The following is a 27,012-nucleotide window of genomic DNA, read 5'->3' on the forward strand; positions in this document are numbered from 1 at the left end:
GTGAAATTCTGAGAAGTTTTCTCATCCAGTTTCCTAGTACACTACTTAAAAGAAACTACTGGTTTAAGGGATAAAAAGAACTGACATTGTAAGAAAAAAAAGAATAATTATAAAATTATGTATGCCAGAAATATATGTGTGCCATTCTAAGATCATAAGATAGGAGAAAGCATCTGTCCCCTCAGGATCTTTAAAGGCATCACTTTACTAATGCAGAGTTGTATTCTGTTTGTGGTTATCCTAAAATCATCAAGAAGACTTTAGCCAATAAAAGGGGACGATTTTAGTAATCAGGGGAAAACAATTGCTGATGTATATCATTGATTCTATTGAATCAGCCCAGTTCATGGCCCCTGCAGACCCAGCTGCTTCTGAGGTGAGCGAGAATTTGTCTGAGGTCAGGGATTTTGTTTGGTGTGTCACTTGTCACTGTGCTCAGCCCAGTGTCCTGAGCACCTGGCGGTACTCAGGCTGCCTTGCTAGAAAGCTGCTTTTGTTGTGGCTCTGTTATCAACAGCTGACGTGGCTACTTAACGGTTCTCAGAACTTTTTGTAATTCTAACAAGGTACAATGTCTTACTATGTCAACCTTTCAGCATGAGACTTTTCTAAAAGATTGTTGCTGTTTCCCAGTAGTTGACTTGATACCTTTTGGTTTTCTGCCTCACTGATTTGCTTTTTAAAAAGTGGCCTGACCCAGAATTACGATGTCTCTGTAGCAAAGCATCTCTTTCCTTTCTGTCCCTGTAACAGTGTTTTTGGCTGAGTTCAGAAGGTTTGTTTTGATTGTAATTGTGGGTGTTGGACAGGGCTCAGTAGTTGCAGGTACTGCTTTCATTAGCCTTTGGTTTTTAGTTGTATTTGTACTTAAACAGACGTTTATATAGTACTCTCTGTGTGCTTGTAGGTACTTGTAGGATGGAGAAGACACGCTCCTTATCTACAAGGAATGTGGGCTTCAGTGCACGTTTCAACTACTGTCTCTGTTCACGGATTTTTTTACTGAGTAAAATAAGAAATCTTTATCAGTTATCAGTAAGATAAAGTTATTAGGTTTTCCTCCTGTGTGTCAATATCTATTCTTTTTGAAATCTTCAGAAGAAAAGATCTCAATTCAATATAAAATATTTTTGCCATAAAATGCATAATGACTATTTTTCACAACCAGTGTCTCGACGAAGTAGTGAAGAAATGAAACGGGACATGTCTGCACCGGAGGGCGCATCTCCGGCCTCTCTCATGGCTATGGGAACCACGTCGCCTCAGCTTTCCCTGTCCTCTTCTCCCACGGCGTCCGTGACCCCCACCACCCGAAGCCGGATAAGGTAGGGAACAGTTAATATCGGTGGGTTTCACGGGTACCCTTCCTGGTCTTTTGAGAGTGAACGATCAGGTGGTAAAGTAATGGCCTTTGAGCTCTGTGACTTTTCCTTCATTTTGTGTTATTAAGTGATTACTGATCTTCTTTTCTGTGTCCAAAATTGGGTAAATGGTATAGAAGATGCTGACAAAGTAATAAAAGAGAGAGAGAACTCCTTTCCTGAAGTAGCTGTAGCTTTGTTTTTGTTTTTTTTTTTGAAGTAGAGAATGGTTGAGTACAAAAGTTAAGTATTGTGAAATTTGAATCCTGGGGTAAGAGTGGAGTGTTAGGGAAGCGTCCTAGGAGGGTGGAATTCGAGTGGGGCCTTGAGGGTTGTGGGTGGGGAGGGGCGTTACTGGCAAAGGTAGTAACGTGACGGAAAGTACAAAGGCTGTTTTCAGGACTGCAGGGATGAGGACAAGTTATAGCCAATATTAAGAAGAACTGAAGGAGGAATAGGAATGAGTTGTAGAAATTTAGCCGTATATTGATTTATACACCTTTGAGTATAAATGGAATATCTGGCCTCTCAAACTCAAATTATGGACTTACTTTTTAAGCTCTACCTCCAAGGGGCCACCCTCTTAGACTAGTGGTCACATAGCTGTGCACCGTTGGAGCAGGTGGGGAGCTCAGGCAGCCTGCTGTGCAGGGCTGTCCTCCGTGGTGGGCTGCTGCAGGGTGCGTGTGCAGAGGGCCCTGGCTTGGGAGGCAGGGCTCCCGTTCTCCTGGCTCCCCCACCAGGACCCATGCTCTTCCAGGAGGCGTCTCCTGGCCTTAGTTCCTCCTCTCAGAACCAAGAAGTTACAAGAAACGACCTTCTAGCCCTGGGCGCTCTTTTCTGCAGCATCTCATTGTGTCCACAGAGTTTGCTCTGCTTTGGTGCTTTTTAAACTGTTTCTGTAACAAAACAGACCCTGTATGAGCCAGAGTAAACTGTTCACATTTATTGTAGTCGTGACTTTCATGTTAAGCATGACAGAGTTTGGTTTTTCTGTTTTGGGCTTGCCTTTTTGCATTCATTTACATAACTTTGTCTTCATTCTCTTTTCCTATATTCAGTGATGTTATAACAGACATTTTTGAATCCTTTAAACCAGCAGTCCCCAACCTTGTTGGCACCAGGGACTGGTTTCCTGGAAGACAATTTTGCCGTGGAACGGGTGTGGGGGGAGCAGGGGAGATGGAGCTCAGGCAGTGATGTACGGCCTACAGGCCACAGACTGGTACCTGGCCATGGCCCAGGGACTGGGGGCCCGGCAGCTTTAAACCAAAGCAGGAGTCTGGGGGGGCCTGGCACACAAAAACAAAAGTGTATTTCTTCAAGGTAGCAGTCTAACTACACATTGAACAAAATCTGTTATTTTGCTTTTGGTTCTACGATAAATAAAAATTGGTACTATTTCAGTGTACCTCTCAGTTGCAAAAGCTTCAGTTCTAAAAGTGCCCTCTTTGATTTCATAGCATACTTTGAAGGGTGAATACTGACAGGAAAAATGTGCTGAGGAATACTAGGCTGCTCGTGACATACGAACCTCCAACCTCTAGGACATTTATCTCTAGGCTGCTGAGTTAGTGGTGTCTGGGGCTAGAGTCTCTGCTTTGCTTATAATCACTGAAAAATAGACCAATCTTTTAAGAACAGGCTACTTGTCAAACAACAGGTTATATTCCAGAACACTCTCTTTCTCTGAGTATTCCTCAGTGTTGTGTTCTCCTTCCAAAGTAGCCACCTAAAGGAAGGATGTGGTGCAGAATGAGTAGGTTTGTAAGCCTCCCCTGCCCCGGTGATTGCAAAACCTTTTTTGATTCAGTGTCTGGTCTGGGGCAGGATATAAATTTATTCTGCCTACAAGGCAGTTGACAGTGCCATATAGTACCCTACATAAAATTTTTAAGAATAAGTTACGTAGGCCGGTGTGGTGGCTCATGCCTGTAATCCTAGCACTCTGGGAGGCTGAGGCAGGAGGATTGCTTGAGCTCAGGAGTTCGAGACCAGCCTGAGCAAGAGTGATACCCCGTCTCTACTAAAAATAGAAAAATTACTCAGACATGGTGGTGCACGCCTATAGTCCCAGCTACTGGGGCGGCTGAGGCAGGAGGATTGCTTGAGCCCAGGAGTTTGAGGTTGCTGTGAGCTAGGCTGACACCATGGCACGCTGGCCCAGGCGACAGAGCAAGACTCTATCTCAAAAAAAAAAAAAAAAAGTTATGTATAGCCATTGATTTTTTTTTTTTTTTTTTCCCTCCCCAAGCTTCTATAGTGCGTCTATCATACAGTAAACTCTGAAGTTCCTTAAAGGGGCAGGGACCATTGATTGCCTAGAACTTGCACAGTAGTGCTCTGTAAGGGGACATTGAATGAGTGAGTTTACAGAAAAATTCCATTTTTTGTGTAAGGCAAAATTCTAACTGCTTACAGTCAATAGAGAGTGTACAACTTAGCACTAAACACACCTGAGATATTTTATGGAAGTTGTAAACCTTTTAAGGTTTATTGCTGTCTCATGTCTGTCTAATCTGCTTCCCCCCGTTGTAAGCTTCTTCTTAAAGGCAAGAACTATCTTAGAATCCTCCAGCTTGTTTACAAGAACTGGGTGTTTATAAGAACTGATTTTAAAAGTGATGAGATGATAAAGGATATAAAAGTTTGGAAACAAAAAGGAGTAAAATAAACCAAGGCATAAAGATTATGGAAGGGCAAGGTAGCCAATGAAAGGCAGCCACGGCAACCTCAGATGCTGCCACGTCAGGTTGTTTTCCCTCTTCTGAGCACCCTGGAATTTCCATTAATCCTAAATGTACTATGTGCTGAGTCTTTGCCACTTTCCATGGGGGTGATGGGTAGAGTCCCTCCCTTCAGATAACAGAGACCACTGACAGCAGTGGGTCTGTGGGGCCACGAACTAAAAATCAAATGAATAAAATGGTATGTGTGCCACTGGATGGCCGTAGAATGGGCATTTGTCCTGTTCAAAAATGCGCACTAATACTGTTCTTTGGTGCTCAGATAAAACATTGTCAACTTTGGGTTCCGTGTTTTCACTTACCAGGGAAGAAAGGAAGGACCCTCTTTCGGCATTGGCAAGAGAATACGGAGGATCCAAGAGGAATGCCTTGCTGAAGTGGTGTCAGAAGAAGACCGAAGGCTATCAGGTAATCCCCTGGTTCTGTGGCCCCACCTCAGTAGTTGCCAGACCAAGTGCCCAGTGTCACAGCTTGCTCCGCATGTCACATCAGAACTGATGGATCCTAGACCAGATTTCAGGAATGCATCTTCAAAGTCCAGTCTGACCTTGACCGAACATCACTTGGATGGAAGAAGTTTGCTGCCTTTCCACAGTAGCCTGTCTTCCTGGTACTTTATTCAGCTATTACAGCACTTCCTTAAGTTTGGGTTAAGTGCTTTAGTTGCAGTATCATTTGCTGAGAGTGGAAATATATTTATTTTACTTAAAATGAATAGTTTAATTATTGTGTTTATCATATCTTTTAGGTGAATTGATTTTCATAGCATTTTCGTGCCCTTGTCATTTCACATCTGAGCTGTTTTAATACTCTGGCCTTTCCTCCATTGTCTGTCTGTCTCTCTTTCAGTATTTTATTCAGGTTTTATTTTAAGTAGTGTTAAATATCACTTTGGAAAGGAAGCTCGTATTCTACACAAAATGGAAACTCCTAAAATGCAACCATTATACTGCCAAAAAATGCAGTTTAGATTCTCAGTGTCCTCACATTTAATTTTAGTTAGAGATTCTTCCCAGCATTATATTGTTAAGGTTCATCTATGCTATAGCATGCATTAGTATGTCATTCCTTTTTATGGCCATATACTATTCCATTGTATGGGTTTACCCCATCTTGTTTATCCATACTTCTGTTGAAAATGGCATTTGGGCTGTTTTCACTTTTGGGGGGCTGTTATATATATTACTGTTATAAACCTTTTTTTTTTTTTTTTGAGATGGGGTCTCTCTGTGTTGCCCAGGCTGGCCTCAAACTTCTGGGCTCAAGTGATCCTCCTACCTCAGCCTCCCAAGTAGCTGGGACTACAGGCATGCACCACTGTCCCAGCTTTTTGGGAACATTTGGGTACAAGTTTTGCATGGACATGTAATTTTCCCATCCTCTTGTCCATTGTCTAGCCTGCTGCCAATTGTCTTTGAAATTATGATCTTATTATTTCTCTTTAAACTGCTTCATGTCTTTCCCCTTTGCCATTTGGCTAAAGTCCAAGATCTTTGGCTTGAGGAGCCCTGACTCCTCCTCAAAAATTCGTGTGAAATCCCCAGTCTCACCCTGCACCCAGCGGCCCTGTCTTCTCACTGCACCTCTTCCATCTCCCATCTGGGGAGTGTCTGTTCTTCTTCAGCTTAGAAGTCGCTGTCTGCAGAATTGTCTTTGCCTTCCACTCCTCCCTGCAAACTTCTGTCCCTCATACGTTGTCCTCCTTCCCCATGGAGCCTGTGGAACTGGGTTCTTCCTTCATTTAAACTCAGTCCAGTTTAAAGTGTTTTCTATATTTCAGGCATATCTGGGGATCTTCTTGTCTGTAATCTACTTTCCTTTTGGTCCAAAATCCTACAGGATTGGCCAGGCACGGTGGCTCACGCCCGTAATCCTAGCACTCTGGGAGGCCAAGGTGGGAGGATCACTTGAGGTCAGGAGTTCAAGACCGGCCTGAGCAAGAGTGAGACCCTGTCTCTACTAAAAAAAATAGAAAGAAATTAGCTGGACAACTAAAAATATATATAGAAAAAATTAGCCGGGCATGGTGGCTCATGCCTGTAGTACCAGTTACTTGCGAAGCTGAGGCAGAAGGATCTCTTGAGCCCAGGAGTTTGAGGTTGCTATGAGCTAGGCTGACACCACGGCACTCTAGCCCGGACAACAGAGCGAGACTCTGTCTCAAAAAAAAAAAAAAATCCTACAGGTTATATCACAGGTTATTGAAGTTACTAGTTTGCTTGTCTGTCTTCCTTTACAGACTGTAGGAGGATCTGTCTTTGTCTACCCAGCATCTAGCTTCAGAGTCAATCCTCTCAAACCCTGCTGCTGTGTTTTCAACTAAGTTTATGTAATATTCTAAGCTCTTTGTTGTCATTTCAACACTATTCACAGCATGTCCACCAGGAGTAGATTCCATCTTAAGAAACCACTTTCTTTGCCCATCCATAAGAAGCAACTCCTCATCCATTCAAATTTTATCATGATGTTGCAGCAATTTAGTCACATCTTCAGGCTCCACTTTTAATTCTCATTCTTTTGTTATTTCTACCACATACATCTACAGTTACTTCCTCCACTGAAGTCAAAGTCATCCGTGAGTGTTGGAATCAACTTCTTCCAGGCTCCTGTTAATATTGGTATTTCAGCCTCTTCCCATAAATCACAAATGTTCTTACTGGCATCTGGAATGTTGAATTCTTTTCAGAAGGCTTTCAATTTACTTTGCCCACATCCATCGGAGGAATCACTGTCTGTGGCAGCTATAGCCTTACAAAATGTATTTCCTACATCATAAGACTTGAAAGTCAAAATTATACTCCTTGATCCCTAAGCTGCAGAAGGGATATTGTGTTAGCAGCCATGAAAACAATATTCATCTCCTTGTACATCACCAGAGCTCTTGGGTGACTAGGTAAATTGTCACTGAGCAGTAATATTTTGAAAGGAATCTTTTTTTCTGAACAGTAGGTCTCAACAGTGGGCTTAAAATATTCAGTAAACCATGCTATAAACAGATGTGCTATCATCTAGGCTTATTGTTCCATTTCTAGAGCACAGGCAGAGTAGATTTAGCATCATTCTTTTTTTTTTTTAATTTTAGAGATTAAAAAAATTTTAGAGATTGGGTCTTGCTCTTGCTTAGGCTGGTTTCGAACTCCTGAGCTCAAGCGATCCTTCTGCGTCAGCCTCCCAGAGTGCTAGGATTACAGGCGCGAGCCGCAGTGCCTGGCTGATTTAGCATAATTCTTAAGGGCCCTGGGATTTTCATTTGAATGAGCATTAGCTTCAACTTAAAGTCACAGCTGCATTAGCCCCTAACAAGAGAGTCAGCCTTTGAAGCCAGGCATTGACTTCTCTGTAGCTATGAAAGTCCTAGATGGCATCTTCCAATATAAAGCTGTTTGGTCTACATTGAAAATCTGTTGTGTAGTGTAGCCACTTTCATCAGTGATTTTAGCTACTACATCTGGATAACTTGTGATCATAGCTTGGGAGGCTGAGGCAGGAACTCTTGAGCCCAGAAGTTCAAGCCTGCAGTGAGGTATGACAGCACCACTGCACTTCAGCTTGGGTGACAGAGCAAGACTCTGTCCCTTAATTAAAAAAAAAAAGAAAAAGAAAAAAATTTTTTAGGCCAGGCACGGTGGCTCATGCCTGTAGTCCCAGCACTTTGGGAGGCAAAGGTAGGATTGTTTGAGGCCAAGAGTTGAGACCAGCCTGGGCAACATAGCAAGACCCTGTCTCTACAAAAAATTTAAAAAAAAATGAGCTAGGCATGGTGGCGCCTGCCTATTAGTCCCAACTACTCAGGAGGCTCAGGTGAGAGGGAGGATCACTTGAGCCCAGGAGTTTGAGGTTGCAGTGAGCTATGATGATACCACTGCACTCTAGTCTGTGCGACAGAGTAAGATCCTGTCTCAAAAATAAAAAAGAACTTTTCCTTTGCACTCACAACTTGGCTACCTGTTTAGCACAAGATGCCTAGCATCTGGCCTATCTCAGCTTTCAATGTGCCTTTCTCACTAAGCTTAATCTTCTCTGGCTTTTGATTTAAAGTGAGATACATGTGATGGTTCCTTTCAGTTGAACACTTAGAGCCCATTGTAGGGTTATTAATTGGCCTAATTTCAATATCATTGTGTCTCAGGAAACAGGGAGACCTAAGGAGAGGGAGAGAGATGGAATGGCCAATCTGTCCAGCAGTCAGAATATGCACAACTCTGATAGATTAAGTTCCCTCTCTTACACGGGTGCAGTTTGTGGTATCTGAAAACAATTATAACGAAAACCTCAAAGATCACTGATAACACATCACCATAACAGATATAATATTAATGAAAAAGTTTGAAAAATTGTGAGAATTACCAAAATTTGACACAGAGACATGAAATGAGCACACACTGTTAGAAAAATGGTGGAAATAGATGTGTTCAACACAGCGTTGCCACAAATCTTCAGTTTGTAAAAAACAAAATATCTGTAAGGCACAGTAAAGTGAAGCACAAACCAAAATATGCCTGTAGTGGATGTGATGGGATACTTTGGAAATTCATTTTTAAGGAAGTGATTCTCAAACTTGTATTTATACAGATTCCTAAGAACCACCCCTAAAAATTTGCAATTTGAGAGATAAAAGTGAGACCCTGGAATCTGCATTTTTTGACAAGTACCTCAGGTGACTGATAGACCATGCTGTTGAGAGTCACACATAGAGTAGTGATTAAGACCTTGGACTTGAGTCAGATAAGGTCAACTCTGCCCCTTATTGTATGACTGTGGGCAAGTTACTTAGCCTCTTTGAGCCTGACTTTCCTCTTCTGTATAATGGAGCAGTCAAAAAGGCATTCAGGCACAGTTCCTGTAATATACTGTGTTTAATAGATTTTTAATTGTTATAGGCAAAGCTCAGATATTGCAGATTTGGTTCCAGACCTCTGCAATAAGGTAGATACTGCACTAAAGGGAGTCACATGAATGTTTTGGTTACCCAGTGCATAAAAAATTATATTTACACTATATTGTAGTCTGTTACATATGCCATAGCATTGTCTTAAAAAAGATGTATATCCCTTAATTTAAAAATATTTTGTTGTTAAACAATGCTAACAAAGTGAGCACATGCTCTTGGAAAAATGGCACCCATAGACTTGCTCAATGCAGGGTTCATAAATCTTCAACATGTTAAAAACACAGTATCTGTGAAGTGTAATAAAATAAATTGTGTCTGTATTTTCTTCCATGTTGTTAGGTATCTTCTAGTAACATAAGCTTTAAATTTTCCTTGACTATTACTTAAATTGAATAATTTTAGGTAACTATAAAGTTCTTCCCCCTTAATTATGGAACTTTGTCCTGCATCAGGTGATTAAATGGAGATAATTCAAGCATTAAATCAATGATTTAACTAATCTCTCTTGGTTCCTTCCTATTTAAATTCTCTGATTCCATCATCTTAAGATAATTTGCATTCTGTTATGTTAAAAAATACATACACACAAGTTAATTACTACGGTGAAAAATTTTAAGTTTTTTCCATTTACGCAGGGCACAGAGTGCAGGAGGAAATGTGATGCAGGGGGTTAACCATACATAAAGCAAACCATTTTTGTACACTGGATAGTCTGTACTGCAAACCCAGTTCCCCTCTTTCTCACATCCTATGGACACTTCTGTACGATATGTATGTGTGGCTTTCTGGGGGCAGGGGCTTGACTTTTGTTTCCTGTGAGACAGATGTCTGTTCTTGCCCTTTAAAATGGCTGGTTCTTTTGTTTCAAATTCTATAAGTTAACATTGGACAGTCTGAGATGCATAGTCTTTTTAAACTGAAAGATATGTCTTATAGAGCTCTTAATTGGTCAAGAGCCATATAAGAAGTGCCGGAGCCCTCTCCTTGTCTAGCTGTGTGGATGAGAACACCATCCTTTGGCGCTAGCAGTTTGGGTCCAGTCTTTTGGTCTCTGACTACTCACTGTCTGCAGGAAAGGGCAGGTTGTGACACTTGACCAGCTCAGGAGAGCAGGAGCTGTTACGTGACACTTAGCACGTACTGCTTTCACCGGCCCCAGATGGATCATTAGTGCTTGGACTGTGCATGCTTTATGTCGAAGAAGCTGTCTAATCAACGGAGATAGATTCCCTAATACCCATATCATCTTCCGTTAACTCTCTTAAGAGTCATCCTAAAATTACTGTGCTGATCACTGTAATTTCATTAACCATCCATTACAAAATAAGCCCTTTGAGTTTACCTTTTATCTAACAAATACATTTTTCTCTTTTAAGTTGTGCCCTGCCATTTATTAGTCACTGAAGTTTTAGAATACTAGAATATTAGCGTTGAAAGGGCCTTGACGTCTGGTTTGTTGTCAGGTTTGCAGATGTGGGACTGTCACCCCACAGTATAAATGGCTGCCTCAAGGCTGTGTTGTGAGTCCGCGGTGTTACATAAACAGCTTTCAGTACTACTATATGGCTTTAAGGGCTGGATCTCCCTTTTCTTGCTTGCTTGCTTGCTTTTTTTTAATTGATGCCTTAGTTTGTACATAGTTATGTTTTTAATTTAAATATGGAATTAACTCAGTAATTCTTAAGAACTTAGCAGCAGAGATCCTTATTTCCTTACCTCTGAAGTTTCTGCTTTCCAGAAGCAACTACTTTTAATTCTTTAGCTGTTTCTTTAGGGATTGATGATGCAAGATTGATAATACAAGCATAACCAACCAGGTAATAGAGAAAATAATTTATATTTTCAGTAAACCTTTGGTTTTAAATTTTACATTTAAGAGCTTTTGTTGTATTATTATTTTCTTGTTCTGGGAAAACGTAACTGAATACAATCAAGAAGGCTCTAAAGGTTAATTTGAGAGAGCTTCATTTTGGATGAAAAATCTCATTGTTTTCTGATAAAATGCCAGACCTAGAAATGCATTGGTTAAATCTAAAGGATAATGAAATCACTTAATCTAGAACAAGATAGTGTTAATAAATGAACAAAAGATTTTAGTACTGCCTGGGGTAATTTAATCTCAGATAAGCATTGAGAATGCAGTTTCATTGAGGGATGTGCTTCATTAATGTGTGGGCCAAAGAAGAAAAGATTAGACGTTTCTTAGTGAAGATTAGTGAATTAGGAGAATTGATGGGCTGGAATGGTTTAGAAGTCATGTTTTCATGTGCTTTGCTTTACCTGCATTGTAGCCTTTTTTTCCTAATATAAAAATCAATTAATCAAACATAATAGCTCTGTGTCGGGTAGTGTGCTGAGTGTCGAAACAGATCAGGAAATACGAGTAGCTCCTATTCTCAGGAAGCTTAGGGACTGGTCAGGAAAATGTACATCAGTAATTAAAACTCAATATGGACTTCTGCTTATGGTTATAATGGAATATCAGACTAAACCTCTGCTGAGACTACTATAAAAGCTATTTAAAATACAAAAAAATAAGTATCTTCGAAGGCACTGGGGACTAAACAAGGCAGCCAGGACAAATTTGGCTGAGCCAAACTAAAAAAACCTATTGAGTTGAGCCCCATATCTACCCTTGCTTTTTTCCCCTGGGGCATTTGCCAGCTCCTGGCATGGGGTAGAGACCAGACAGAAAGCAGTGGTCCAGAGCTTGTTTCAGAATCACTAAGTAGGGAGACCAGAATTTGAATTGAGGGATTCTGAGGCAGCCAAGATTTGAGGATCACAAGATCCCAGGGAAAAAAAGACAACCTCAAGAGTAGTGAACTTGGCAGAGTGCGTTGGCTCACATCTGTAATCCTAGCACTCCGGGAGGCCAGGAGTTTGAGATCAACCTGAGCAAGAGCCAGACGCCCTGTCTTTACAAAAAAAAAAAGAAAAAGAAAAATTAGCTGGACGTGGTGGCGCATGCCTGTAGTCTTAGTCACTCAGGAGGCTGAGGCAGGAGGATGACTTGAGCCCAGGAGTTTGAGGTTGCAGTGAGCTGTGATGATGCCCCTGCACTCTAGCCCAGGCAACAGAGCAAGACTCTGTCCCCCCCACCACAGCACCCCCCCCAAAAAAAAATAGTGAACTCAACATTTGACTTTACTTTTGCTGTCAGGGTAGCTTTCAAATCCTGAGATGTCTATAGGGCTAAAAGAGAAATTCAGCAGAAAGATAAATTCAGTAGAAAGCTATTACCAAGAGACTAAAAACTTAAGTGCAGTTTTTGTTCTCACGGTACTAGGGAGATAAAAATTAGATTTCAAGGTTGGCCAAGGAGGAGTGACCCTGGGAAGCACTCCAGGTTTTCAGCTGAGACCTCAAAAGAACTGTGCCTTACAAATAAAGGTTGACCGCAAGTTAACAGCTTGAAATTCAGCTTCAAAACTTTCACTGGGCCGGGCTGGGTGGCTCACGCCTGTAATCTCAGCACTCTGGGAGGCCGAGGCAGGTGGATCGCTCGAGGTCAGGAGTTCGAGACCAGCCTGAGCGAGACCCCGTCTCTACTAAAAATAGAAAGAAATTATATGGACAACTGAAAATATATTTAGAAAAAATTAGCCGGGCATGGTGGCGCATGCCTGTAGTCCCAGCTACTCAGGAGGCTGAGGCAGTAGGATCACTTAAGCCCAGGAGTTTGAGGTTGCTGTGAGCTAGGTTGACGCCAGGGCACTCACTCTAGCCCGGGCAACAAAGTGAGACTCTGTCTCAAAAACAAAAAACAAAAAAAAAAAAACTTTCACTGATTGGATCAAGGTGATCAGCCCTTACCTTAGTTGCCTGCGGGAAGAAACTGAAAACCTCTCTGGAGGGAGATGACATCATCTAGACCCTTAGACTCTGACGCACGGCATCCGCATTCCGTCAGAAATACCGGGCATGCCAGTAAGCAGAATCAAATAAATGAAAATAAGGGAAATAACAAGTAATAGGAAAAGAACTTCAGGTGATCTAGATATTGAAATTTTTAGGCCTTTAAAATAACTGATTAATATGTTCCAGAAAATAGATGAAAAGAGAGAATTTTACCACAAAATTGGAGTCTATAAAATAGAATCCAGTGGAAATTTTAGAACTAAAAAATACAGTAGCTCAAATTAGGAACTCCAATACATGTGTTTAACAGTACACTAGGCACAGAAAAGATCTGTGAATTGGAGGAGGATTCATCAGTAAAAATTACCCACAGTGAAACACCGGGAGATGAAAGGATGAAAAATACATAAGAGAGTGTAACAGACAAACGGGGCACAACAGAAGGTTTGGACATACAGGATTGGAGTACCAGCAGGAGAGGAAAGGCAGGGATAGGAGTGTCATATAAAAGTGCTAAAAATCGAAGACAATGAAAAAAATCTTAAAATTGCTGGGAAAAAAAAGATACTGGTTTCAGAAGAGTAAGATTGGCACCTGATTTCTCAATATATCAACAAAAACAGAATTTGTCACCAGCAGGCCTATTGTGTAAGAAAAATTAAAGGAAGTTCTTCTAGCAGAAAGAAAATAATCTCATAGGGAAATAAAATTTGAGGAGAGAATAAAGAACAATGGAGGGAGTATATAAATGTAAATGAATATTGACTATAGTATAATAGAAATGTCTTATTTAAAGATATATATAGGTTGTAAATACAAGACAGAAGGGCCTGAAAGGTTGGGAAGGGAACAGTAAATGTAATTAAAATGTTGTAAGGTCCTTGCATTGTCCATAAAGTTATGAAATTATTAATTTATCATAGACTCTTAACTAGGGGTTTCATACTATAAATCTCTAGGACTGCACTGTCTGATATAGTGGCCATTGGCTGTGTGTGGTTATTGAACACTTAAAATGTGGCTATTCTAAATTGAGATGTATTGTGATTGTAATATACACGCCAGATTTTGAAGACGTAGTATGGAAAAAAAATGTAAAATATCTCATTTTTTAAAAACTCATTATGGCTGGATGTGGTGGCTCACATCTGCTGTCCCAGCACTTTGGGAGACCAAGGCAGGAGGATCGCTTGAGCCCAGGAGTTCAAGGCTTCAGTGAGCTATGATCACACCACTGCACTTTAGCCTGAGCAACAGAGCAAGATCCTGTTTAAAAAAAAAAAAATACTGATTACATGTTGAAATGATCATATTTTTAAAATAAATAAATTAATATTATCTGTCTTTTTAATGTGGCTACTACAATATTTAAAATTACATATTGGTAACAACTAAAGCAGTAGTAAAAGAATGGAAAACTAAGAGGCTAATAGAGGGGAGAAATAGAATATTAATAAATAATAAAACAACAGATTTATTATTTTACAGTTCTGTGGGTTAGAAGTCTAACACAGGTCTTACTGGACTAAATCAAAGTGTCAGCAGAACTGTGTTTCTTTCTGGGGGTAGAATTTGTTTCTTGCTATTTGCAGCTTGTAGAGGAACCCACGTTCCTTGGCCTGTGGCCCCTTCCTCCATCTGCAAATCCAGTGACAACTGGTCAAGTCCTTCTCATGTTGCATCATTCTGACCTTAGGTTACCTGTTTTTACAGACTCAGGATCAGATTGGATCCACTGGGACAATTTGGAATAATTTCCCTTTCCTTAAAATCCTTAACTTAATCACATCTGCAAAAACTCTTGCCTTAAGACAAACGTGTTCATAGGTTCCAGTGATTAAGACATTGATATCTTTGTGGGCTAACCACAGATCTTTAAAGTTACCTCTTGGGAGGTGAGTGTCTAGGATTTGGTTGTGAGGGTTTTTTAGACAAATTTATTGAGCTGTAATTCACATACCATACAATTCACCAAGCTACATTGGAAAATTCAGTGGGTTTTAGTATATGCACACAGAGTTGTATAGCCATTATCACAATCAATTTGAGAATATTTTCATCACCTCACAAGCCCTATACCCATTAGCAGCATTCCCCATTTCCCACCCCAACACTTTGCAGCTCTAGGCAACCACCACAGATTTGCCTATCCCGGACGTTTCATGTCAACAGAATCAATCGTGGTCATTTGTAACTGGCTTCTTTCACTTACCACTGTATTTTTGAGTTCTCATGTTCTTCCGTGTAACGTTTGTCAGTGCTTAACACTTATTTACAGATGAATAATATTTTATTCTGTATATATAACATTTGCATTTTGTTCATCAGTTGATAGACATTTGGACTGTTTCCACTTTTGGCTGTTAAGAATAATGCTATTGTAAACACTTGTTTACAGGTTTTTGTGTGGATATGTTTTAATTCCTATTGAGTATATACCTAGAGGTGGAATTGCTGGGTCATAAGGTTATTAATTATGTTTAGCTCTTTGGGGGTCTGCTAAACTGTTTTCCAAAGCAGCTGCACCAATTTACGTTTCTACCAGCAAGACACACGGGTTTCAATTTCTCCTTATCCTCACCAGTACTTACTATCAATCTTTGATTTTAGCTGTCCTAGTTGGTGTTAAGTGGTATTTCACTGGTTTTGATTTCCCTTTCCCTACTGTCTAATGATGTTGAACATCTTTTATGTGCCTACTGACCATTTGTGTATCTTCTTTGGAGAAATGTCCATTCAGATCTTTTGACCATTTTTTAATTGGGGTGTTGTTTTATTACTGAGTTGTAAGAGTTCTGTATATATTCTATATCCCAGTCCCTTGTGAAATAAATGATTTGCAAATCTTTTCTCCCATTCTACATATTATCTTTTTACTTTGTTGATGGTGTCTTCTGAGGTACAAAAGTTTTTAATTTTGATGAAGTCCAGTTTATCCATTTTCTTTTGTTTCCTTTTTGTGTCATATCTAAGAAGGCTTTGTCTAACCCAAGGTCACAAAGATACACTTCTCTGTTTTTCTCTAAGTGTTTTACAGTTTTAATAAGCATTAAAAGTAAAAAACATTTAGATGTAGGATCTATTTTGAGTTCTTTTTTGTATGAGGTGTAAGGGAAAGGTCAAACTTTGTTTTTTGCATATGGTTAACCACTTGTCCCAGCACCATTTGCTTAAAAAACTGTTCTTCCCCTTGAATTGTCTTGGCACTTTTGTCAAAAGTAACAGACCATAAATGTGAACATTTATTTCTGGATTCTCAATTCTCTAGGGTTCAGTTTTGATTGATTGATATAAAAGTTCTTTAGTATTCAAGAGCCAATATTCTGTTAGGGAGGGAAGGATTTCTTTAAATTTTCTGAAAAGTGTTTTGTTTTGTTTTGTTTTGTTTGTAATACATTAATGAAGAGACAAGTATTTCTCATCTATATGTATAAAATACATCTTTAAAATTTTATTAATTAGGATAGTGGCACATTCTTCATATTGGGATGTGGACCCTTGGAGAATTTTATTAGCAGTATACTTTCATAATTGCATGGATCCCAGGCCAAGAACTCCTGATTTAGTAGAAATTATACTTGCGGTTCTTTCAACAAATATTTATTGAGTGCCTACTACATGTTAGGCATTTTTCAGGGCAGTGGAAATATAGCAAAATAAATCTATCAAAAAATGCTCTTGGCTGGGTGTGGTGGCTCACACCTGTAATCTCAACACTTTGGGAGGCCGAGGTGGGAGGATTGCTGGAACATAGGAGTTGGAGGTTACAGTGAGCAATGATTATGCCACTGTACTCCAGCCGGCGCAACAGAGACCCTCTCTCTTAAAAACAACAACAACAAAAAAACTCTAATCAAGCAGCTTGCTTTCAGCAATGTTTTAGTGTATTGCAGCCTCCTTGGTAGAATTCCCCAGTGAAGTCATCTGGGCTCAGAATTTTCTTTGTGGCAAAGTTTTTAACTACAGATCCAATTTTTTAAATTGATATAGGGCTATTTCGGTTATCTATTTTTTCTTGAGTGAGCATTGGTTGGTGTCTTTCAAGCTTTGGTTGTGTCTGTTTCATCTGAGTTGAATTTATTGACTTAAAATGATTCATGATATTATTATTATTATTATTTTTTTTTTTTTTTTGAGACAGAGTCTCACTGTGATGCCTCGGCTAGAGTGCCGTGGCGTCAGCCTAGCTCACAGCAACTTCAAACTCCTGGGCTCAAGCGATCCTCCTGCCTCAGCCTTCCAAGTAGCTGGGACTACAGGCATGCGCCACCATTCCCAGCTAATTTTTTCTATATATATTTTTAGCTGTCCATATAATTTCTTTCTATTTTTAGTAGAGACAGGGTCTTGCTCTTGCCCAGGCTGGTGTTGAACTCCTGAGCTCAAACAATCCACCCGCCTCGGCCTCCCAGAGTGCTAGGATTACAGGCGTGAGCCACCGCGCCCGGCCATGATATTAATATCTGTAGAATCTGTAGTGTTGTCTCCCCTCATTCCTGATATTGCAATTTGTGTGTTCCCTCTTTTTTCCTGATTAATCTGTCTAGAGATCTGTCAAATTTATCTTCTCAGAGGACCAGTTTTTGGTTTTATTTTCTCTGTTATTTTATTATATATTTTATTAATCTCTGCTCTGACCTTTATTATTTCCTTTCTTCTGCTTACTTTGGGTTTCATTTGCTGTTCTTCAGTTTCTTAAGGTGGAAGTTGTCTTGAGTTGAAGCTTTTCTTCTTTTCTACTACAGACGTCTATTGCTATAAATTCCCCCAAGTACTGCTTTATTGGCATCCCACAAACTTTGATATGTCGTGTTTTTATTTTCATTCAGAATACTTCCTAATTTCCCTTTCAATTTCTTTTTTGACCCATGGGTTATTTAGAAGTGTGTCAGTTTCCAAATACTGGAGGACTTCCCAGAATTCCTTTTCTGTTACTGATTTCTCATCTACTCCCATTGTGCTCAGAGAACACACTTTCTATGACTTGAATCTTTTTAAATTTATTGAGACTCATTTTGGGGCCCAGAATATGGTCTATTTTGGTAGCATTCCATGTGCAGTTTGAAAGAATGCTATTAGAGAAATGTTCTATAAATGTCAATTAGACCAGAATTAGATCACATTGGTTGGAAAGCATTATTCACATCTTCCTATGTTTAACTATTTTTTGTCTACTTATTCCTTAAATTGTTGATAGAGGGATATTAAAATCTCTTGACTATAATTGTGGATTATTCTGTTTCTCCTTGCAGTTCTAACACTTTTTGCTTTGTGTGGTTTGAAACGATTATTAGATGCATAAATGTTTAAGATGATGTCTTCTTGAGAAAGGTACCCCTGTTATTAAGAAATGACCTTCTTCATCTCCGATAATATTCTTTGCTTTGAAATCTACTTTGATAATAATGTACTCACTCTGGCTTTCTTTTGATTACATTTAGCATGATATATTGATATATATTTCCAGTGCATTTCTTGTAGGTGGCATATAGTTCAGTTTTACTATTTTTTGAAGTTATTTTCTTAGTGATTACTCTGAGGATACAACATCAGTCTCACCACAGTTAAGGATTTTCTGACTTAATTTGGTAAAATATAGCAGCTTTGCTCCAGTCTAGCTCCGTTTCCTCCTCCTTCCTTTGTGCTGTCATCATCATATATATTACATTTATTTATGTTATAAACCCAAGAGTACAGTGTAACAATTATTGCATAATACAGTGTTGTATTTTTAAAAAAAAAAATACAAGAAAAAAAGAGATGAGAGCAGCTTCAGGCAAGAGGGCCACAGACTCCCACTATTCTTACCTGAAGTTTTAGCCCCTTTTCATGATTAATGTTTCGTAGTTTGTTGCCTTTGGTTGATTTCCAGAGCCATAAATGGTTATTTTTGACAATTTTGTCCAGTTTTATATTTGTTTAGGGACATGATTTGTCTACCTCTTTGCTCCACCATAGCCAGAAGTTTCCTAGCATGCTTCACTTTTGAGTTCTTTTTTTAATTTTTCCCTACCCTCTTGCACTAAGCAAAAACACAGCAGCAACTTGCTTTTCTCCAGAATTGTGTGTCCTCGTGGGTTGAAGAATAAGTAGAGTAAGAACTAGTGTGCAGGTAAAAATAGCTCATCTCTCACGGCTTCCTTTGTAATGATGGACTGTAAACAGTAGGAGAAAAGGAAGTTTTCTTCAAAAGTGTGTGAAGTGTTCAGTATGATACTTGCTACCCGCACAACCCAGGCATGGGACTGGCACTTGGTGTCAGACGTGCTCCCTGAGCCACTGCTCATTCCCAACATTTCAAAGCCTATGGGTTGAGCAGATTCTATTATATATATAAAGGTAACTTTCCTAACCCAAAGATACTGGCTCCGAAAGCTCTGGTTTCTTCTGATTTCTTCCTGGTCACTTCACGCTGGAAGAGACAGGGGACTAGAAAAGCTTCCTCTTCACATGTGATCCCTCTTCCCCTCTCGGGTCCAGCACTGAGGGGGATGTTATTCCTACGGATACCCCACCCCTTTTTAAAGAGGACCTTCGGTGTCTCTGGAAGACCTCACAGAATGCCGCTCTTCCCCTGGTCCTTCCTTCCCTCCTCGCCTTTCCACCCTCCGAGCATTCTCTCTTCATGATTAGACTTAGGGCTGGGTAGGGGAGGGTGGGATGAGAATGGTTAGGGAGGGAAGGCTGGGAGTTCTGCCAGGAGGTAGAATGTAGTTAAAATAATGCATTAGGAATTCCTCATAGTGTAAGCAAAGCTTAGCTGGTTTAATTTCCTCTTCTATAACTGGAATCTGAGGTCACAGGACTGACTTCCCAGAGTTAAAAAATAAAAAAGGTGCCAGCAGTAGATAAGGGTTTTGATCTGAATCAAATCTAGGTTGAAAGTCTCAATCTTTGCATTTTACATTGTCACTTTGCAAGGAAACTAAGTATACAGAAAGATCATATTGTTTGTAAATACCACTGTGTTCCAGGGGTTAAAAATACTTGAACAAAGGGGAACAAGAATGGCCAGCTTTGTAGTCCCACCCGTCCTTCATGTGGCCTGCGTATGCTCACAAGTTCTCCACAGTGACACGACAGAAACTCTGAGTGTAATCACTCTGTGTCCTGATGATGACGTATCTTCATCCAGAAAGCTCCACGGTCAGGCAAGGACTTCATGTTTCTACAAGGAGCCACCAGGGACTAGGAAGAGCTCACAGCTCAGACTCTTCCTGGGCCTGTGTTCTTCTCTCCGCACAGCAGAGATTAGCTGATGGCTCCTCGGTCACAGTGGAGTGAAAGAACTGTTTCCTGTTGTCAGCGGATTCCTTTCAATGCCAAACATAGCAGCTGGGAAACAAAGTTTTCCCAGAATCACAATGTACTTACTGCATTCTGTTTAAACATTTGACAGCAACTGTGAACATCTAGTTCCAGAAATGTCAGAGCTGTAATTTTTTAAATTAATTGCTGAGTACCATTACCACCAATTAGTTTGATCAGTGTTTTTAGTGTGTGGTAGATCAAGGTCCCCCCCACCCCCTGGCTGACACAAATTAGACTTTCCTACGCAGGTGAAGGAGTGGAGGAATTACGGATAGCGCCAGTTCTTAAGTGCTGATTTTCACTCTTACTGTGAGCATCTTTCGGGGCTACATTCAGGACCCATCATTTGGAAAGACAGTCAGTACTGGTGCCCTTCTAGCTGCCAGGCAGAGGCATGGTCTGAATCGGCAGGTGCGCTTGCTTGGATGTACCTGTTGTTCCTTCACCAACAGGGTGGGCTCCTGAAAATGGCGGAGGCAGGTGGGACCTGAGCATCTGAATGGGCTCTGGGGGCCCGTCTTTCCCCGTGGCTCAAGGTTCTGTTCTTTCTCCTTGCATTTCCTTCTCTTCAGCTCCCACTAATGACATAGAGAAAACCTGCTGAATGTCATAAAATGGTACCAGTGCTCTTGACTAGCTTTAAAATAATTGTCTCAGGATACATTTCCTTAGATAAAATGTAAAGTACTTCATCTGAGTCAGCACCCAAAATTCCATTCTCAGAAGTTGGAGGAACTCAGAGTCGAGACAGCTCCTAGAAGTCGTGAAGATGGGGCTTCCATTTCACAGGTGAGGGAGCTGCAAACCAGAGAGGCGATTGCTGGCCTGAGACCGTGCAGTTGGGTCTGCAGCTCCTAGCCCCAGTCTCTTTCTACTGAGCTGTCCGCCTTCCCAGCAGTGTCCTGGGCTCTTCAGTAAGTTTCCAATAAGTAGGTATTTTTATTATGAGTCATACTGAGAACTAGAAGAGAAATCAGATAAGTAACATTTTCAAGAGCTGCTTAATTATTTTGCTAAAAGCAGGATCATTAAATTGTCTGGGTCAAATAATCTTTACATATCATCTCAAATAACGTGCATAGTTCTTCACTTACTTACATCATGAGAAATCATTTTTTTCTTGCTCTTTGCCCACTCTGGATGGGATGCCAGCGTAATGATGTGGCCTCCGCAGAACAGCTGAAGGTTGACAGGTTGATTTCATTATATGTGATTGCTCTGGATTTGCACAAATGAATTTAGCCTGGGGTCATTCCAGCATTTATGGTGACCTCTCCATTTGTAGAAGCAGGTTATTTGTAAGGATGCTGTATTGCTGCCTCATGATAGGTAATTATGGGGAGGCTAATTAGCCACTGGACACTGTAGGAAAGGGGAAGGAGAAACTATTTCCTTTCTGAACAGGCTCTTTAGATTCAAGAGTAAGGAGGCTGGTCTGGTTATCTATAAACACCCCCCCAAACTTAATGGCTTAGGCTGGGCGGCTCAATGGCTCAGGCCTGTAATCCTAGCACTTTAAGAGGCTGAGACGGGAGGATCGTTTGAAACCAGCCTGAGCATCATCGTGAGGCCCCATCTCTACAAAAAAATTTTTTCTTAATTAGCCAGGCATGATGGTTTGTACCTGCAGTCCCAGTTGCTCAGGAGGCTGAGGCAGGAGAATCACTTGAGCCCAGGAGTTCAAGTCTGCAGTGAGCTGTGATGATGCCACTGCACTCCAACCTGGGCGACAGAGTGAGGCCCTGTCTCAAAAACAAACAAACAAACAAACAAACAAAAAAAACAAAATAAAGGTAATGGCTTAAAATAATGACATCTGTTTATATCCTAAACCTACAGTTTGGGTGGGGCTTCGTGGGGATATCCCATTTCCACTCAGTGTCATCAGAGGCAGCTCAGTGCCCCTGGGGGGCTAGAGCCATCTAATGGCTCCTTCCCGCACATGTCAGCTCGGTGAGGGTGGCCTTTGGCTGAGCCTTTCACTGGGTCTGTGACCAGAACACCTCCATGTAGCCACTCTTACAAGTGGCCCGGCTTCCTCACAACGTGGTGGCCATGTTCCAAGGGCAAGTATCCTGAGAGAGAGAGACGGGCAAAAGCCACCCCACCTTTCGTGACATAGTCTTGGAAGTCATACACTGCCACCTTCTGTCAAGACAGTCACAAGGGGAAGGGAAATAGGTGCCACCTCTTGATGGGGCATAGCAGCGTTCTAAAGAGGATGTAGGGCCAGAAAATACTGCTGTGGCCATTGCTGGACAATCCAGTCTGCCCCAGAGATTGTTGTCTCTTATTTAAGTAATTAGGGAAGCTAATAACAGGACACTGACTTGGCAGAACCACATGATACTTCTATTTAAAAAAAAAAACGTTGCCTCACAAATAAGAGGAAATCTGGGTAGATGAGGCAATGTGAGGGTGAAAATAAGTGACAGTCTGGTGAAGAATCCTTCATGATGTGAGCTGGGTGTTGGCATCTGTGGGACTTGTAGGGAATCCTGGGACACACCAGATGACCCTGCACCTGTTTGCGCCCACTCGGGGTCTTCCTTCAGACATGACCTTTCGTCAGAATCCCTGGGACTGTATCTGGACCGTGTTGCCCAATTCTACCATGATTTAAACCTGTGCTACATTGAGTTACAAAAGTCTAAAAGCTTGAAAACGGAGAGAGCCTATGAGGTAATTAAATGTGTTTGTGGCCCTGGACTTCCTATTAAAAAAAAATGTATTGAGTTATGATGGACATACGATGAACTGCATATATTTAAAGTTTATAATTTGATAAATTTTTAAAATGTGTATAAGGGGTGCAGGTGCAGTTGTGTTCCATGGATATATTGCACAGTGGTGAGGTCTTGGCTTTTAGTGTAACCATTACCCAAACAGTGTACACCGTATCCATTAAGTCATTTCTCGTCCCTCCTCGCCTCCCACCCTTCCGGGTTTCCGGGGACTGTCACTCCACTCTCTGTCCGCATGTGCACATTATTCAGCGCCCACTGCTGAGTGAGAACATGTGGTATTTGACTTCTGTTTCTGAGTCATTTCACTTTCACAGTTTGATAACTTTTGACATGTACATACCTGTGAAACTGTCATCACATACGATGAACATATCGTTACCACAGAAGTTTCCTCACGCCTGTCTGTCCTCCGTCTGTCCTGCCCCCATCTCTCATCCCCCGGCAACCACTGATCTGCTGTCATTGTGTGTTACTTGTATTTTTATCATTTTATATAAATAGAATCATAGTGTGTACACTTTTGAGAGGGTTCTGGCTCTTTTCACTTAGCATAATTGAGATTCATTCAAGTTGTGTGTATCAATAGATTATCTCCTTTTTTTTCCTGAGGAATAGTCCATTTTGTGGGTACACTACAATTTGTTTATCCATCAACTGTTGGTGGACATTTGTGTGGTTTCCAGTTATTGCTTATTGTAAGTAAAACTCTCACGAACATTCACGTGTAGATGTTTGTATGTGTTTTGGTCCATTTGGGCTGCCGTAACAAAGTACCATAAACAACAGAAATTTCTCTCTCACGGTTACGGAGGCTGGACATCAGATTAGGCCAGCATGGTCGAGTTCTTGTGAGGCCCGTCCTCTGGATTGCAGACTGCCATGCTGTGTCCTCACATGGTAGGAATAAAGAGACTGAGTGAGCTGCCTGGGGTCCCTTTTATAAGGGCACTCACCCCATTCCAGAGGATTCTACCCTCGTGACCTAATTACCTCCCAAAGACCCCAGCTTCCTGTATTATCACATTGGGGGTTGGGGTTTCAACACATGAATTTGCGGGGAACAGAAACATACATTCAGTCCACTGCATGGACAACTGAAAAGTGGAAAAGCTGAATCACATGGTAGTCATGGGTTTAACATTTTAAGAAGCTTCGCAGTTGTCTTCCAAAGTGGCTGTTCCCTGTCACTTCACCACTACCGTGTCTGAGAGTTCACGTTCCTTCATGTCCTTGCCAAGACTGTGTGGTTGGCCCCTAGACATGCAGAACGTGTGCAGCACTAATCTCATGGTGTTAGTGTTGCCACTGCCTAAGAACGGATGGGTTGAGCGTCGTTCCATGTGCTTACTTGCCGCTGCATGTCGTCTTTGGTGAGCTGTCTGTTCAGATTTTTTGCCCATTTTCTTAAATTGTTTGTTTTCTTATTAAATTTTGAGATTTTAAAAAACATTCTAGATTCAAGTCCTTCACGGAAATATATGATTTGCAAGTATTTTCTCCCAGTCTGTGACTTTTCACCCTCTTAACAGTATCTTTCAGAGTACAGAAATTCTTAATTTTAATAACATCCAATTTATAAATTTATTTTTTCTTTTATGGAGCATGCATGCTTTTGGGTTGAATATAAGAAATGTTTGAGTAGCCTTAGATCACAAAGATTTTCTCCTGTGTTTTCTTCTGGAAGTTTTATAATTTTATACATTTGGGTCTGTGCTCCATTTTGAGTTCATTTCTGTATATGGTGTGAAGTGTGGATTGAGGTGAACTTTCTGGCCTGTGGATTTATTTAAGTTGGGAGGATTGCACATGATAGAAAGAGTGAAGGGTTTAAGAGCAGCTCGAAGACAGCGTGGTCACTGATGCATACCAGATGCCCCGTCATACCAAAGAGGGACTGAGCGCCAGGAAGAGAACATGTTTTCCCCAAGGGAGGGGTGTTTCATCAGGATCGGTGACGTCTGCTCCAGAAAGGAGAGGAAGAAGAGCAACAGGTCTCCTTAAGGGACACTTTCATGGATTGCAGATGAAAGGAGTTTTGGATCCCTGTTGTTATACTTTTTTTTTTTTTTTTTTGAGTCAGTATCTCATTCTGTCGTCCCAGCTAGGGTGCAGTGGTGTCGTCATAGCTCACTGCAACCTCCAACTCCTGGGCTCAAGCAATCCTCCAGCCTCGACCTCCCAAAGTGCTAGGATTACAGACATGAGCTACCTTGCCCGGCCTCACCATGATTTTTATCTCAGTACTCTTGACAGAAAATGAATTGTAGAGAAAACAAAGGCTATGATCTTGTTGGGCAGACCTCAAGTCATCAAGTAGGGCTTGATGTCGAGGAACAACTAGGCCTTTGGCCTTCTTGACCTTGGTGTCGAGGGACAGTGATCCCTTGGGTTTGTGGCTCCTGGGGTGGTAGTGGGGGCTCTCTCAGTGGATGCATCTTCATCATGCCAACTCTCTCTTTCAGGTTATCTAAACTTGTGAAAATTTTTCTTTTTATGCTCTAAGTCAGTCACGAACTATATATTTAATACTTACAGTGCACAACCGGAGAGGTAATTAAATACAAGAAGGAATAGAATGCAGTCTAGAGCATGACCTTTGCCCTCAAAGGAACTTTCAGAATTATTTCTGAAACATATTTCCAGGCCTTTTAAAATTGCACCTTTTCCCAGGCATAATTTAATCTTTTTTATGACTCTGATTTGTGATTCCAAACACTGATTTATTGTCCTACACAGAAATCCAGTTCTGTTTGCCCCTTACTTACACCTTTGCTGCCTTGTATCCTCCCTGTGGTCCTCAGCCCTCTTCATCTTGCTTCATCCTCATGTGTTTTATACCAAGAAAAGCTGGTAACCAACTCATATGTAAAATAAAATCAGAAAAAGCAAGGATGGGCCCGGCCACTGGAGCACTGGCTCTCCTCTGGGGCTCTGGGGACAGCTCCGACTCTCCATGAGTGGTGCTGTCTTGTCATATTCAGTCCAAAGTGAAATGTTTTATGGTTTCCCATAATAATTTATTGCACTAAAGGAAAGGTAAGTAAACTATTAAGTTTAGTGCTCTGGAGAGAAGCACAAGAGGGTGGTACCACAGGAGTGTTACCTTTCTTAGACATTTTGCCATTTTCCCTCCGCCAAAATGGTACTTGGTAGGTGTAGAAACTAATACACTGACAAACTTAAAAGAACACTTCCATTCCTGCTGTGGGCAATAAAATAAGTTCATCGTAAGGTGAGCACGCTATATTGAGCATCTCTTTCCTGATAGTCATTTCCTTCCTGAGCTACTGCAAGACCGCGGGGCATTTCACCTCCAGGCTGCCCGTACTCAGCTGGCCTGGGCGAGCTGGGGCAGACTAGAGCTGGGGCAGACTAGACGTGTTGCCCGCGATTTCAGAAAAGGGAAGGGGAGCGTCAAGCCAGGGAAGACTGGTCGTCCTTCCAGGCCTGCGTTCTGTTGCCGCCGCGTCAGGCGTTTGTAGGGTGAGGCAGGTGGGTGATCCTTCTCTGAAATGTGAGTACCAGGAGAACAGTGATGCATCCAAAATGTGCATTAAAGTTTCACCATCAATGCCAGGTCTAAATATTTTTGCTCCATATTAATAGTGTACTGTAGTCTCAGTGTGGTAGAATAGCCTTTTTTGCATAAATTATATTTTTCAAATATTAAGTGTTTGAACGAGTCCAGATACACTTCATTTCTATCCTGTATGCTTTATAAAGTGACATCACATTTTTAGCAGCCCTCATTTTTACAAGTGAAGCATATTTTCTTTCTTTTTTCCTTTTTAAGGCCTATCTCCGTACCAAGGCTTTCAAATTCTCTGAACTTTGTTTCTGGAATCAGAGTCTTCTTACATCAGCACAGGATTCCCCAGACCTTCGTGGCGTACCTGAAGAGTATGCCAGGCGTCCTCTTTAGCACTTGGGCCACATCTGGCTCCCGCTTGAGGAGCCTGAGAAAGAGAAGCAGAGTCGCATAAGTGCAGTTAACCAACAGGATTTTCTGTGGCTGCTCACAAAGCCGTCAGATCTTCATCTCTGACCACAGGGCAGTGTCTCCTGAAGTTTGGGGATATTGACTAGAGAGGGAA

General features: G+C 41.1%; 1 protein-coding gene across 3 annotated transcripts in view; it reads left to right on the top strand.

Annotated features, from left to right (window-relative positions):
- The window catches only part of SPECC1L (sperm antigen with calponin homology and coiled-coil domains 1 like), a 142,406-nt gene that overhangs the window by 98,614 nt on the left and 16,780 nt on the right, over positions 1 to 27,012 (top strand). For all 3 annotated transcript variants that reach the window (XM_045534215.1, XM_045534216.1, XM_045534214.1), the window contains 2 exons: positions 1,169 to 1,325; positions 4,414 to 4,516. In XM_045534215.1, the coding sequence (XP_045390171.1) occupies positions 1,169 to 1,325; positions 4,414 to 4,516 (260 nt within the window). The remainder of the gene's footprint in view (positions 1 to 1,168; positions 1,326 to 4,413; positions 4,517 to 27,012) is intronic.

The sequence above is a fragment of the Lemur catta genome, chromosome 21 (assembly GCF_020740605.2).
Source record: "Lemur catta isolate mLemCat1 chromosome 21, mLemCat1.pri, whole genome shotgun sequence".
Classification (NCBI taxonomy): Eukaryota; Metazoa; Chordata; class Mammalia; order Primates; family Lemuridae; genus Lemur; species Lemur catta.